Consider the following 15,166-nt stretch of genomic DNA (forward strand, 5'->3'; position numbering starts at 1 on the left):
TGATGTAGAAGCTTTGCAGACTGGAACACTGAAGATTAATTTCACCTATTATTTAAAACCGTACCTCCTGGTGAAGATACGGAGTCTCAACAGACATGTAGCCACTTGTTCAGTACATGTCGATGTACTAAAGGTTTGGGACTTGTGATTACAATTTTACATGAGAAATCATCCATTAGTAATTATTTTTACAGAATAGGGCTTAAATTCAAGTTCAAGGGCTTAAATTTACACTGAGTTCTCATACAGGATGTATTTACAACCCAGAGAATAAGAAAAAGCAATTTCATTTTAAACAAAATGCTACAACTGAACATGGTAGAAAAGAGAAAGGGAAACGGGAGAGAGAGAAGACTTACCAACTAAAGTCAGGGGAGTACCCAGGCCCATTCCTGCATGATTTGAAAGACTCTGACTATTCAAAAATAGATTAACAAGGATCATTTGCCTCATGTGGTACTATTAGCAACACGTTATGGCTACTGAATGCAACATACTTTTCATACAGTCTTTGTCCTCTCATGAAGACCTTCACCTCATTGTCCAGTGGAAACGTCCCGTCATCTTTTCTGAAGCGGTAAAACAGTTTGACATCCTTGAATTCCTTATGCTCATCACAGACTGAAAGGTAGAAGAATAAAAAAAAAATCATAGGGATGTTAAGGAGTTGAGGATCCATTTAGCAGGTATCACTGCTGAACTTCAAAGCAAGAACATATGGAGCCTAACCCCCTGTATTTCTGAGCATACAACTTTATTCAATTCTAATAACTGATGAAAGGCTGGAGAAAACTTTTAGACCGGTAACCAAATTTCTAGGTGAGGGGGATAGGTGTTTATCAGTTTTGTGAGTATTACTGCAAACATAAAGAGCAAAAAAGCATCCATCTGCCACATACCAGGAAAACCTTCTGATGAAAAGAGTCTGTTAGCCTGTTTGTTTAAAAGGCCAGCACTGTACAACACCCAATAATTTAAAGATTGGCAAACTTATTAAAGATACTTTTATCAATTGAATGATGCTGTAGGAAACTTGAGACAGTCAAAATCAAAGCCTTCTGCCCTCTTAAATTTGTCTCGATGGCTCTGCCGTGCCAGGTAGCAAACGACAGGTACAACAGAAGCACAATGCAAAATGCTAAATAAGGTTTATAAGAGAGCAGCTGACGATAAGCTCCTGTAAACGCAGAACAGAGCTCCAGCAAGGACATAAATAAATGAGAAAGATATCCCAACCAAGCTGCTCCTAGCAGAGCTGTCAGCCACATACACAGGCTCACCTTCTGCACCACAGGAGCAGGAACTGGTACCCCTTTCACTTGACACAGGAGTTGAAAGGATGCTCTGAGCATCCTGCAGAACCTGAATTTGCCCTAGCTCACTTCGCAAATAAATTTACTAAATTTGAGTGCCAGACATGAATTTTTTTAAGAAACACCTGCTCTATGTGTAACATATACACACACGTATATAAAATTTGTATGGAAGTTACAGCGTGCAATTGGATCCTGAGGTAGAAAACATCTGAAGGTTATTAAAGCTTTAAATGAGCATCCAGCAATAAAACATCTATTGCTCAATTAAATTAAGTCACTCAGGCATCCACGCAACTCTTCACTGACATTTTCTCAATAGAGGATTAAGTAGTCAGATTTGACTACCCTATAATTACTTTATTCTTTAACTATCTACCGTGAATCCCAGTTTCCATAACAACCCAGAATTTTAATTTAATAGCCAAGCAGAAGCTGTAGAAGTGGCACTCATTCAATATGTGCATTTCTTACTCTAATTAAGGTGTTGTTAATGTATTGCAGATAGCAGCAGTATTGCTGCACATACAGTGACCCCTGCATAAAGTCAACATTCGTCTGTTTGCAGCTGCTCTGTTTTCTCTTAAGAAAGAAACAAATGGTACATTTTGCCTTTTTGAAACGGGTAATACTATACGCTTGAAATCAAGGCTTTGGATCTTCTTTGTTTGTGTGCTTCCTAGACTTTTTATGCAACAAAAGGCAGCTAAATGCTACCACTGAATTGGAAGTCTCCTTTTCAACAGTGTAAATTGTTATTCAAGAAGCCGAAAGGAACAGATCTCCAGTAGACAACAAGTTTAGGAGAAAATTCATCAGGGCACAGTTGGACCACTAACTTTCTTGCAGCTGTACCAGCACTAATGTTTGTGCAGCTGGTGTGAGGGACAGGGCCAGAGAACTAATCCACGTGAGAAAAATGACCTTTTTTTGCTGGCTGATTTTTCAGATGGGTTTTTCAGCTGGAAAACTGCTCTGGGGAGCCGGGAGGTGAGGGCAGCGGGGCGAGAGGGGACAGGATCCAGCTGGGGCTGCTCTGGAGGTAGGGAAGCAGCAGCACAGTCTCCAGTGCCTTCCCCACCTGTACTGACATGGAGAATGTCACTCCACACCTCTTCAGCCTTTCCGTGTCCCTCGGGACACAGGGGACCTTGCGGAGCAGCACAGTACAAGGGAGATGCTCCCTTTTGGCCTGGGAAAGGATCATACCTGTCCTATCCTTGGTTGCCGACCAGGGGTGGGATTTCCCTTTGTTTCACAACAGTTAATAAAATTTAGCTTAGAACTTTTTAGCAGGTGATATTGCATTTACCGTGGTGGATAATGCTGTGATCCAGTAATTTCTGCACCAGTTTAATTGCCGTCTCTCTGTCGGAGGCCTCTTTATGGTCAATCAGCCAGTCGATCAGCTCTTTGGCAACGAAGCAGTTCGGGTATGTCTTAAGGTGGTGACGCCGATCTTTAATGACCTTCTCTTCATGCAGTCGGAGCCTGGGGGTCAAATCACCGTATGAATATCATGCATGAAGAACCTTTGTAGCTAGCAAGACTGGGACAAGAGTGGAGCAGAGGCCCCCGAGCCCTGCTCACAGGATGGGCTTTGCAGGTGTTGGATGGAAGAGGAAGAGACTTGGTCTAGATGATCTCCAGAGGTCCATTCCAACCCCTACAATTCTGTAATTCTGTGATACTGTGATCACACGTCCAGGGCTGGCGTCTGACCACCAGGAACCATTTCCTTCAACTTTAAACCCCATACTTGGAAAAACTTGTTTTCTGCCCAGTGGAAAAGATTAAAAAATGAAGAACAGCACAGCATACTAACCCCATTAAAATACTTCCTGCAGGTCAATTAAACTGTCAATAATTTGGAATTCATTTTCTCACATTACCACTAATACGTTCCATGTTACTCTTATTTTGTGGTATCACTGATGTAGATATTTTTTTTTTTAATCTCATTCTTTTTTTTTTTATCTGTAGTTTCTTCCTTGGTTGGGTAACTGCATTTTGCCTCCAGCTGTGCAACAAGCACAGCGTTTATGATCTAAAATTCCAACACAACGTTATCTAGCATAAAAAAGTTGCCTCCTACTCTAAATAAAGGGATACTGATTTCTCGCTCAGGAAATTATTGGTAAATAGTATCTATCTGCAAAATCTCCCCCATTGTCTTGAAAGCAAGTTGGTTGGCCAGTTTTGAGACACTTGTGTCAGAATGCAGGATCCTGATTAGAGTATTACCTTGTTAGTTAAGGTTCTGCGTCTTTATTTTTCATCATTTTTTTCCAAATAAACAAAATGAGTAACATCAATAAATGAATGGATAGAGGTTTTCAAAAGTTTTTTAAAGTTTTCTGCTTTCTCGTTTCCATTTGAAGAAACAATTTTAATAATTCTGTTTTTATATAATAAATTTATATAATAAAAACAATTTTAATAATTCTTGTTTTTTATAGTCTATACAACATTTCTGAAGAAAGCATAGAAACTACAACGCTGTCCTGCTATCACAAACAGAAATATTGCCATTCATTTCCAAGTGGCCAGGATCCTACCCTGGAAGAACTCTCACTGACTTCAAAGAAGTTCTGAGTAATGCTGTAATAATTGTAGGGGTACAACCATCTCTATTTCCTAGAGAAGGAGGCAGCACAAAAGGGTGTTAACATGAGCCTCAAGAAGCACAGAACAGGAGCCCAGCCATAAGACCAATTTTCCTTTCAATGTGATTCCAGTATGAAACAATTGTTTCTCTTTGTAATCAAAGAAGGAGGAAATATTTGCTGAAATCAATGAAGAAAATATTACTAGGGCTTTAGGCAAGGATTACGTAGGCTTCTACCTCAAAATAGTACCAAAGCCATGATTTTGTTTTGCAGCATTTAGCCTTGAACTACACTGGAATGCCCAACTGTGATATGAATTCAAACCCAGCTTTGCAAACATCATGAAAAAATGAAGACTTTTATATTAAAAATACTGATAAATCAGATTAGTATTCTGGAAAGAAGTGCTAGTAAATATCCCATGCATTGTGAAATTCTCTGAGCTAAAAGACCTTTTCTTAAAGCATATTTTCCAGATGTGCTCTAACAGCTGTTGCCATACTTAGAAAGAAAAGCCTACACAGTTTTAATTATAGAACATGCAATTATCAGCATGTCTGACTGAGCTTTAAATTTAAAATATATTCCAGGTTCTGTTACTGTTCATCCAGTCTTATGTTGCACAATAATCTGTACAAAACTAGGGAAAGAGCATATAATACATATGCAGACGGCTCCGTCCACCTTTCAGTCATTGGTATAGGTCTAAATGGATGGAGTTCATGTGATACAAGAGGGAAACCTCCTTCTACGAATTTCTTTGTCCAAACACCATGTAGGGGTGTGCCAGAAGGGGTCTGGTATTCCACACACCAGGCAGCAGCCCAGAGCCCCAGAACTGAGTATTTATGTCTTAAATTCTGACTGAAGGCTTTCCTGCACTTGGTGGCCTTATAAATATTTCAATTTCTCTGTCACGTCAAAAGACATGGGTTCCCACTACAACCTTTTTCCTCACTCAGAGCACTTATAGGATCCCACTATATACCTTTTTGCCTATATTCATAAAACTCATGGAAATCTCATTATCTTCATTATCTCCACCCACTTGCTGAAGTGGATCCAAATTTGCAAAGAGGTTATGAAATCATTAAGTCAAACAGAGCATGACCAGATAAGCCCCAAGAAACCTGAAAAACCACATTTACCCACAATGTCCAAATGTAAGTGGGAACTTGTTCTGTAGTCTATAGCAATTGTATCCACACTGAATTATGTCCAGGCTAATTTATTTGGAATAAAGATCAGAAAGGGAATTCAGATTTTCTCCCTGGTGGTGCATGCTGTTCTCTCTGTCATGGCTCCCTCACCTCTACAAACCTGCTAAAAATCAAACTGTGTGGAGAAGAAGTAGCTCAATAAATTGAAATTGTACCTAGTGTAAACTACAAGTATAAATGCCTCAGGTAAAGTTATTGAGCATATATTGCAGTATGCAAATCAAAAGTTTAGGCAGGAATTCTAAAAATGTGTCCTTGTTGAGAAATATTTGCCAGGAGCCAAATCAAATGGGATAAAAAGGGAAAAAATGCAGTGGTGAATGCAATTATACACTGGAACCAACGCTCAAGTGAAGTGGTAAATTCTTTATCCCTTGGCATTGGGAAACAGGCTTCTTACCGAAAGACCTTGATGTTTTGCCTTTAAGTAATGTTAATCACTTTTTGTCAGCTAGTCCCCATGATGACTGGAAAAGACCTAACTTAACAGCAGTCACATTTCTTTCACTAGAAGAAGTTTTTCTCGGGAGCTGCTTAGGAGAATTAGCTCACTGACAAACCCTGATGAGTTTGAGGGGAGAAAGGGGAGAAGAGAGAGGGCGAACAACAAGAGTGATGGGGGGACACCTTGATTCAACAAGCCTTTGAGAAGTTGTCCCTTTTTCTACAATTAATAGCTTAACACCAGGAAACAATCTTGTGTATACCAGTACATCATCCATATGTAATTCCATATATGATTCAAGATTACCTGCCAGATTTTGCACTTGGGGCCACAGTCTCCCCTACCTACAGAAAACAATATGAGAACTAAAGCATTTAAGCAATTGTCTGTGAACTGTAACAGGCATATTCAACCCTTTAATATTCACAAATTGATATCCATGGCTCTTACTCATGCTTACAACAAATCCAGACAGTCTGTATTTGCAAGCATGCGTGCCAGAACACTTTTCTTGGGGGCTTGTCTAAACAGGAGTTGCTCCTAATTAACAACATGTAGGGACTCTTACTCCAAACAGAAGTTCCTTCCTCCTGTGTAGCATGGAACGGACTGACCCGGAACACCCTGCTCCTGCTTTGCAGTAAACGTGTTCAGAGTTAATCAGGAACAATGTTATTTGTCAAGGGGCCATTACGCATTTTCTTTGCCAATTGTCAGAAAAGTCACGATAATAGAAAAATCAAAATCTTTGCCTAGAAATCAAGAAGCAGGCACTAACTTGGGAAGAAATTGCTCTCACAGCTACATGAAACTTGCATTTTGTTTTCCACCAGGGAAATTAGGCATTTTGAAGTTTCTTGCATCTTTTTCTGAACCAATGGGCAAGGATTTTGCAAAGGCAGTGCCTGCACAAGAGTCCAGCTTTCCTTTTAAACCCCGGAAAAGCCCAGGCCACTGTCTGAAGACAGTAATGATGTCACTAACTGGACAACGGTCCAAATATCTCACCCAGCTATTTCCCTCTGTTAAGTCTAGTAGTTTGTGCTTGGCTAACACAGATCTTGCAGAGCACCATCCAGTCCCGATCTCTATGCATGAAAAGACAGAAAGCCTCCTGCTCGTCTTAGTAATTTTCTGAATAATTCATCTACCATTTCCTAGTACATCCTATATCATCCCTATGTTTAGCCTAGCAAGGCTCAGTAAAAATGTGCAGGGAACAGGTTGGCTCCTGATGCTCGACAGACAACATGGTATGAGGACTTTCATATTGTCCTCCACTCATTCTACCATTTTTAACCTTCCTGAAGCAATCATACATACCCATACATCATAAAAACAGAATAGTTTAGGTTGGAAGGGACCTTTGAAGGTCATCTAATCCAATACCCCGGCAATGAGCAGGGACATCTTAAGCCTGATGGGGCTGCTCAGAGCCCCGTCCAACCTGACCTTGAATGTTTCCAGGGATGGGGCATCTACGACCTCTCTGGGCAACCTGTGCCAGTGCCTCACCATTTCTTCCCCATATCTAGTCTAAATCTACCCTTTTTTAGTTTAAAACCATTACCCCTTGTCCTATTGCAACAGGCGCTGCTAAAAAGTCTTTCTCCGTCTTTCTTATAAGCCCCCTTTATGTGCTGGAAGGCCAAAATAAGGTCTCCCTGGAGTCTTCTCTTCTCCAGGCTGAACAACCCCAGCTCTCAGCCTGTCCATAATATTTGTATGATATGATACATTTATATATTAGGTATCATGATATATATCATATATCATATATATTATATATATCATCTATATCACAGAATACATCGTTATAGAACAACTTTTTTTTTAATGGAAGACCAAAATGCCAGTGAAGAGATCATTTAAAATGGATATTCTTAGCAGAATTCACTAATTACTGAACAATACACACTGATGTTGTAATTAGTCACAGCACAAAGCACGTCCTGCCCCAGGGTGCTCAACCGCCACTGATGAGTTCCAGCATGCTCACGGGTTACTGCTGCGTTACACCTCTCTATAGCATATACCCTCTGTTTCAGTGACTATGCCAGCTTGAGCACTGCCCGTCAGCAGGCATTGAACTACTTCAGTTTTATCACCATAAGGTAAACTCTGAACAAAACTGTATTTGATCCCTTGAAAATTAATAGTGATATGCAGAGGAGAAAAGCACTGCAGGTGGCTTCCGCCATCTTCAAATTCATTCACCAGTTTCATATATTTAGAACTTCTGTCAGAGAAGGATTTACTTATTCCCAAGTAACGCAAGTCACGACGTCCTTTGTGACAATAATATATGGGCAGAAAAAAAAAACTTGCCAAAGATAAGGACAATTTATGGTGGCTAAAGAGTATGGGTTTTCCACACCTCTTCTCAAGGGACATCAGAGATGGTCTGCTAGCAGGTAGAATTGCCCCTTTCTGTTGGAAACAGAACAGGTTTGTATCCTCCCAGAAGTCACAAAGTTTAGCTGTTTTCTTAACATAAGTGTATTACCTATCTACAGGTAGATACTTACAGGTAGATGCCATTTTTCAAAGTGTCTCAGCGACACTTTCCCACTGAAAGTGAAAACTCACAGCTCAGCTGCAGACCCAATTCATTACAAAATAAGTGACCATATGGCAGCATTTGTTTACATATACACACCCAGAAAAATCCAGAACTACATGAAATATTCTTTACACTAAAATTTTGCCTTTGCACTGTCAGCAGAAAAAAAAAAATAGGTCAGTGACAGTATAAACTTTGTACAGAGAGGCGGTTGTGAAGGTACTCTGCAAATGCGATGTGTATTGCTGGGACAAGCATTTCCAGCTGGGCTTGCCAAGTCTCAGCTGAAGTGTCAGCGGTTTGCTGCTGCCTGTTCCTCTTTCTATTTATGCTTCAGCTCTGCAATCACTCAGTTCTGTTACTTGATATTCACAGGAGCTAAAATACCCTTTAAAACATGGGGTCATACTGGAAATAGGATGAAGATATTTCTGTGTTGGTAGCTGTAGCAAAGAAGGAATTCTACCATCTGAAACAGGGTTAGAGAGGGTGTCTTCAAAGCAGCTCCTGATATCGGTTCTAATCACTGTGTTTATCTCCACTTTTTTGCCCGCAGCCATGTTGTCAACGTGAGGAGATGCCAGAACACAGAGCCAGATAGAGAGATTTCAGATAAACCATCTCTTGGCACACTGCAGCGGAAAGCCCAAAGCTTCCAAAGAAGTGTCGGTCCACCAGTGCTCCTGTGGCTTTAGATAAAACATTGGGGCTGCGTCTTTTATGAAGTCCTTTTTTATAAATTCAGAAGGTAATAAGGTCACTGAGGGTGCACCCGAGCGTGCACAGAGACATCCCCAATCCTCATAACACCTTACTAACACCAGCGGGGGTCAAAGCAAGCTCTGGGGAACAGACCCAGGCACGGTGCAGGGTCTAGGAAGAAATCCAAATGATGTCTCTTCGAGATACTCTTTCAGTTCACAAAGTCAGGCCAGAAGTTCAGACCCACAGCCTCCCTTGTGAGTACTCCAGACTGCAGAGGAAATTAGATCTGTGTGTTTGTATTGATCTGTCATAAAACTAGAGACCACTTGCAAAACCAACGTTTAGATTTTTAAACCGCAAAGGTGCATAATTTGAGCCTGTGTCTGGTCTTCATTTAAAGCAACACGGCAGACCATTGTTGATCTTGTAAAAGAGTGAATGCAAATAGGATCTTTAGGTGACTTTTATATCAAGTTTTGGAATGTTTATGTTGGCATTTCTCTAGGGATTGACCCCATAAGGAAAGGAATGTGCTCAGTGAACTGCTGACTCCCCTCCACTTTTCTCTTTAGGCTGTGATATACCCACGCGTGAGGGTAGTCTAACCATATCACCAAATCAGAACAATATTTGTTCACCTCTTTTTCAGGAAGCAGGAAAACTCGGTATCTTGTAAGGTTACAGCTCTAATGACGCTTTCTCCTTATGTCCACAGGAAGCTGTGAATCTCCCTGCCCGCCAAGCCATTTCACTTTCATTTCACTTTTCACCAAAATGTGTACGAACATGAATAATATTTCCAACTGCCTGCGCACTTGAACCTTGAGAGCTTCTGTCTCACTGGAAAGCAAAAAACTGAGTTTTACAAAGATGAAAACACAAAATGCAGCCAAGTTATTACTTCACCTGCCCCTAGTCAAAAAGAAAGTGGAGGTCTGCGTGTCTTGCTCCAGCTGCTTGGTTTCTGGGCTGAAGCTGCCAGAATTCACAGTTCTTCTCCTCTATAAGGAAGTCAAATATAATTGTGCTCCTCATTCATGTGCAGGTGAGCTAGGATGCACACATGGGACAAATGCATGCAGGTCAAGATCTATGTGATACTACTATGTGGATCCCCAAAAGAACCGATGCATTTTTTGCTGAAGAACAAGCCATCTTTGCTTATGTCCATCATCCAGGTTTTAGTCACATGATTTTTCTGTGTCTCCATTGCAAGGATATTCTTAGGCTTACTAAATCAATAAATACCGTGAGGACTAATTTTCTCGGGGATGTCTTCCCAAATCTAAGCTGAAGACTTCTACCATAAACCACCAAAATTTCAAAGCGCAAACCAGAAACCATAGGACAACTGTTGTTATAGACATCCCTTGACTGGATTAACACAGTACCCAAAAGCTCACCGACTCTCATGGGCTTATGTGGAAAATCACTCTCAATAAAGGAAGTATTTTATAGATAGAAACCTGCAGTGTAGGTCTCATGGGAGGCCAGTGAAAATCAATGAAATTTGTGTCAGGGAACATATACCTGTTATCTCAGTAATATAGTTGCAAGAGGTGAATGTTCCTTTGAAATACTACACGGGGCAAATACGGGTCAAACAGCCCAAGCCCTACTGCTACAGCTATTCCCACCCATCCATCTCCCGCAGCATATGGGGAAGAGCAGATCCATAACCCCAAGAAAGCACCGCAGTACTGAACAGGTTTGCACTGCAAACAGCAAAAGGTGTTGCTATCTGCTGGAGGTAACCCAAGAAATTCACGGGAGAATTGAAATTAGCCAAGTGCCTTATCTCAAGTGCAGTTGTGATATTTATCCCACCCTGTCAATGAGTGACAACTAGCTTTCCTGAGATGTTTTATGGCTTTGGGTAACCCCCGATCTCAAAGTCCTTCCAGGCATGGCGGCTCTCAGCCTGAGGACCTGCAAGAGCTCTTCGCCACGATAACGCTCCTCAGAGGGGCACCAACTGTTTGCTCTCCTTTCAGTGGTCCTTGGCAACCCTGCTGAAAGCAAGCAGAAGATTTTCTGCCTTCATCATTAAAAATATGTCATACTGCAGTAACATATCAATTGCTTTTCGCAATTGTTTTCCATCTCTACACAAAACTCTTAACCAATTACTGTGCTGTGTAATCATGAGCGTCATTAAGCATAAATAGCCAGTACCTGACAGGTAATAAAATGACTAATAAAATACTTAGCACTATGTACTATTGTTACCAAACAGAATTTTATATTGAGGCTATGATTCAAGACTTTTTCATCACTTCCAACAAATATGTAGGTTCATCTTAAAATGAATGTAGATGCAGTACTCCTTCAACATACAGTGTGTTGTATTAAAACCCTCACACTTTGTTTATCTCCTCCTCTTGTAAATTAATAGCTTCCTTTTTTCATGTTTAGTATAAATGCATTAGTGGGCTTTATTTTTATTTCGAAGGAAGCTGTGAAAGCAGCAAGTTAAAAATGCTGACTAGAAAAGGCACTCTGTATTGAATTTCTTTAAATAAAAAAACTGATTAACATATTTTGGCATCAATTCATGCCTTTTTTTACCTCCTATGTCTAGCAATACCACAATATGCAGGATATTATTCTGACAGAAGACGTGATTCAAGGGAGTTCTTTCCACTATCTTGCAGAAGTCTATTGAAATCCAGTGACTGACCACTAAACTGTAAAATAAAATTAGAACTGATGCAAATTTTTAAACACCAAAAGTAATGATCCATTTGACTGGATCACCTAGAGGTGATTAAATTGTTAGGGGATGACGTTCATGGTGTAAAAATAGAAATGGAGGAACAGGTGAGACTATAAAATGCAGGGTCGTGCAATAGCAACAAAACGCTCTGCTGAAAATTGAGAACTTGGAGGCTGAAAGCAACAGAGAGTAAGAAATAGCTGAATAAGCAGTAGCTAAACTTTCACTGGCTACAGGCTATCAATGGGCTGAGACCATACAAAAACCAAAGGCAATCTTAGGTTGTACTAACAGAGGTGCTTCCACAAACTATGGGAAATCCAGTTGTTTGTGTCATTGTATATGATAGTACATCATCTAAATATTGTGTATCGTTCATGCCATCCTCATTCAAGAACAATAAGCTCAAAGGGATGCAATGAAGCAGCACTATGCTGGTATGAGAAATGATGAACCAGTCCCATGAGCAGAGAGAAAAAGATACTGGCTTGGGGGTCTAGCCTTATCTAAACAAAAAGTGAGAGGAATAGGATTGTCTATAATCTTTCACTTGAGTTAAAAGCAGAGTGTAAGAAAAGCTATTTAAGTGATGCTGAGGGATCCTAACGTAAAAATTAGACAAAGTTTTGGAGTGAAATTTTCTAATTGTTACTTGAGGCAAGAACTTAAATAACTTTTAGAGAACTATAATAAATATACCAAAGGATTATGTGTCATAATAGTCTGCAGAAGACCTTCCCCTCCTGTGTTTTATAACTACATGACTTACACTGATTTCTACAAACAACCTTGGAAACACTACAGGGCAGAGGAATACCAGAGGCCGGCCTTTGAATGCACTTTACCAGGACCTGTAGCCTTTTTAAAGTCCTGTTTTATGTCAGCTAAAAAAAAGAAAAAAAAAAAAAATTCAAGTGATGCCTATTATTAAGATATTTGTTGTTTATATTAAGGTTTTCAGTAAAACTGAGTATGCAGACACATACAGACATTCTTCATGTGCTTGCCAAAGCACAGGAGCTGTAAGTACAATGAGAGACGTCCGTATTTGTGAGCATGCTTCCTTGTTTTCGCAACAGAGTATTACTTGTTTTTCATTTTTACTGTTCAAGCATACAACAGTCCTTACGGGGCTGACAGGAAGGATAAGAATTTAACTGGCCTGTCCTTATCGTACAGTCAACACCAAACTAGTGGCATGTTTTCCCCCAACGTCTGAGGGAAATCCTATGACCTTTGCAATGTACAACTGTGTCAAAAAATGGCTGAAGAAACCCATCAGTTGGCTAGCAGCATGCAGAGAGGCCAAGGGTCTGGTCTGCTTCCTCGCTAAATCAAAGCGCAGAAGCCATAAGGAGCAGCAATGGCAGAGGATCCCTTTGCCAGCTCCACGGCCCAACTCCGCATTTTACCCTTGGGTGAAGTCTCTACATGTCTGTGCTCGGTTGGCTTTCCATGCGCAACACCCACTCATCCCGCTGAAACCCAAATCACCAGGTTTGCAGGAACCTCCAGCCCCTCATCTTAGATCTTGTGAAACTACCGCAAAGAACCTGACTATACAGTCATAGACACCCTGGTCTTTTCAAGCCTGGAATTTGTCTAATTTTATACAGTGGCACATGACTTAGAAAAAAAAATTCTTGAAATAATATAGAGTATGTAATTATTAAAGAAAATAAATCTAAATAGGACGGAAGCCTAAATAGACTCACGTTATAGCCTTTTTCAGTTCCCTTAAGTTGTCATGTTTGCTTAAGAATAACATTGCTTTGAGTGTAAAATATAAGCCAGTATGACCTTCACAGCTAGCTGGAGGCAGCAAATCAGTATATTCTTAATTAACTTTCTGATCATTTATATATGTTTTTCTTAAAGAGAAACCTGTAACACCCAATAAGGTTTCACTGCGAGTGCCAAATGAAAAAGAAGACATGAATCACCATCTACAGAGAAAAAAATGAAAAATGTCTCGGAAAGCTATTGATCGCCCCAAACTACACTGAATGAGTTCCAAATGCATCTATGCCAAATGGTAACAATGATTTTACTTAACAGTTCTGCAACATAATACTACTGTATTCATTTTTAAGCACAGAAAGAATTGCTCTCTGACACAAATGTTTTAATGATAAAGAGCCATCCTATCTGCTTTAAATCTCTTTCTTTATCTAGGTCATACAAACACGTAACATGAAGAATTACGGTATATGAATTTAAAGGGATTACTCAATGGCGTGAAGTTACTCACTGCTTAAACGCTGGCAGGCTAGCAAAGAACTTTATCATTAAGGAAGATGTATTAATAAAAATACTAGTAAAAGCCTAATTCTATTTAAAGTATTTTATTTTTGCAAAAATCTAGCCTGCGTGTGGTTTCTTTGTATGAGCTCAGCATTTTCCTCCATCTGATACATGATATGAACAGATACACAGCTGCTGCATAACCACTCTTTATGAATAGTTCCTTCTGTCAGGATGCTATCAAGGATCTTGTCTAGTTTGATTAGGCCTTGTTAAATGTTCACAAGTAGAGGAGCTTTGAAAAGATAAATATTACAGAAGCATTATTCCTCTGCTCTTAAGATTAAATTGAAGTTTTCCTTTAAAATAATAAATAAGTCAATAAAGTGCCCAGAGAATTTCTGCTGCTCTACTGAACATCTTGCTCCCATTGCTGGGCCATGTGTTTGCCATTTCTCATTCTAAGCAAAATTCGCTCCACACATGCAGAAAGCTTGGTGAACAGGTATTTATGCGCTCTGACAAGAAATTCAACCTGTGACTTCTTACTGCTTTAATAGCTCAGAACATGCACCCTGACCCTTATTCACCAAGTAACGGCATGAGATTTACATACGATATCTGTCTCAGTTGAATGCTGGTAGACTTAGATTACAACAATATGGTTATGTTTACAGCATACTCCAAACTCTGGGTCAGGCCTGAACTTGAATCCAAAACACATGTTGCACAGGCAGTCAGGGAGAGGCTTTAGATGGGCAACAGGACAAGAGGAGGTTAGGGCCTGTGCCGTGCCTTTACACAGGCTCAGATATTCACCTAGCGTCAATGCAAATGGCCCAACACTGTGTGTTAATCCTAAATCCAATCCGTTTACTCAAGATGAGCCTTGACATCACCTGTCCTGAAGAAACGCAGGATCTGTAGGAGCCTGGGTATGATTGCTCCTCAGGTGGTGTCAACGACCACAGTTGGGCAGATGGACCACAGGCACTTCTTGTTGTAGCTACCAAGACACATGGAGGCGTGCTAAAGAGCATGCCAAGGTTTTGTCCATTACTCACCCTGGCTACAAAAGCACAATACAAACAGTGCCAATTAGGTCTTAATTTGAACGTAACTACAATGAGCTTTCTGAATGCTGGACTATACAAGATTTCAGTCCATAGGTAAGTTGGATGTGCATATAAGAACTGCTGAAACTGGAAAAAGGTTTGCGGCTGCTGAAGATATGAAATCATTGATCAAGTGGACAACACCTTTCTGTGCCTTTTTCCACAGGTCTATCATTTTCTGAGGAGGAATACTGATATTTTAGATAAAAAGATGTGCTGTGAACAGTCTTGAGCCA

The 15,166-nt window shown here is 40.2% G+C and overlaps 1 protein-coding gene across 3 annotated transcripts in view; it reads right to left on the reverse strand.

Annotated features, from left to right (window-relative positions):
• Window positions 1–15,166, reverse strand: part of DEPTOR (DEP domain containing MTOR interacting protein) — a 77,761-nt gene that overhangs the window by 46,572 nt on the left and 16,023 nt on the right. For all 3 annotated transcript variants that reach the window (XM_054191107.1, XM_054191104.1, XM_054191105.1), the window contains 2 exons: window positions 2,626–2,804; window positions 498–621 (listed from right to left, as the gene is read on the reverse strand). In XM_054191107.1, the coding sequence (XP_054047082.1) occupies window positions 498–621; window positions 2,626–2,804 (303 nt within the window). The remainder of the gene's footprint in view (window positions 1–497; window positions 622–2,625; window positions 2,805–15,166) is intronic.

Source organism: Rissa tridactyla, chromosome 2 (assembly GCF_028500815.1).
Source record: "Rissa tridactyla isolate bRisTri1 chromosome 2, bRisTri1.patW.cur.20221130, whole genome shotgun sequence".
NCBI lineage: Eukaryota > Metazoa > Chordata > Aves > Charadriiformes > Laridae > Rissa > Rissa tridactyla.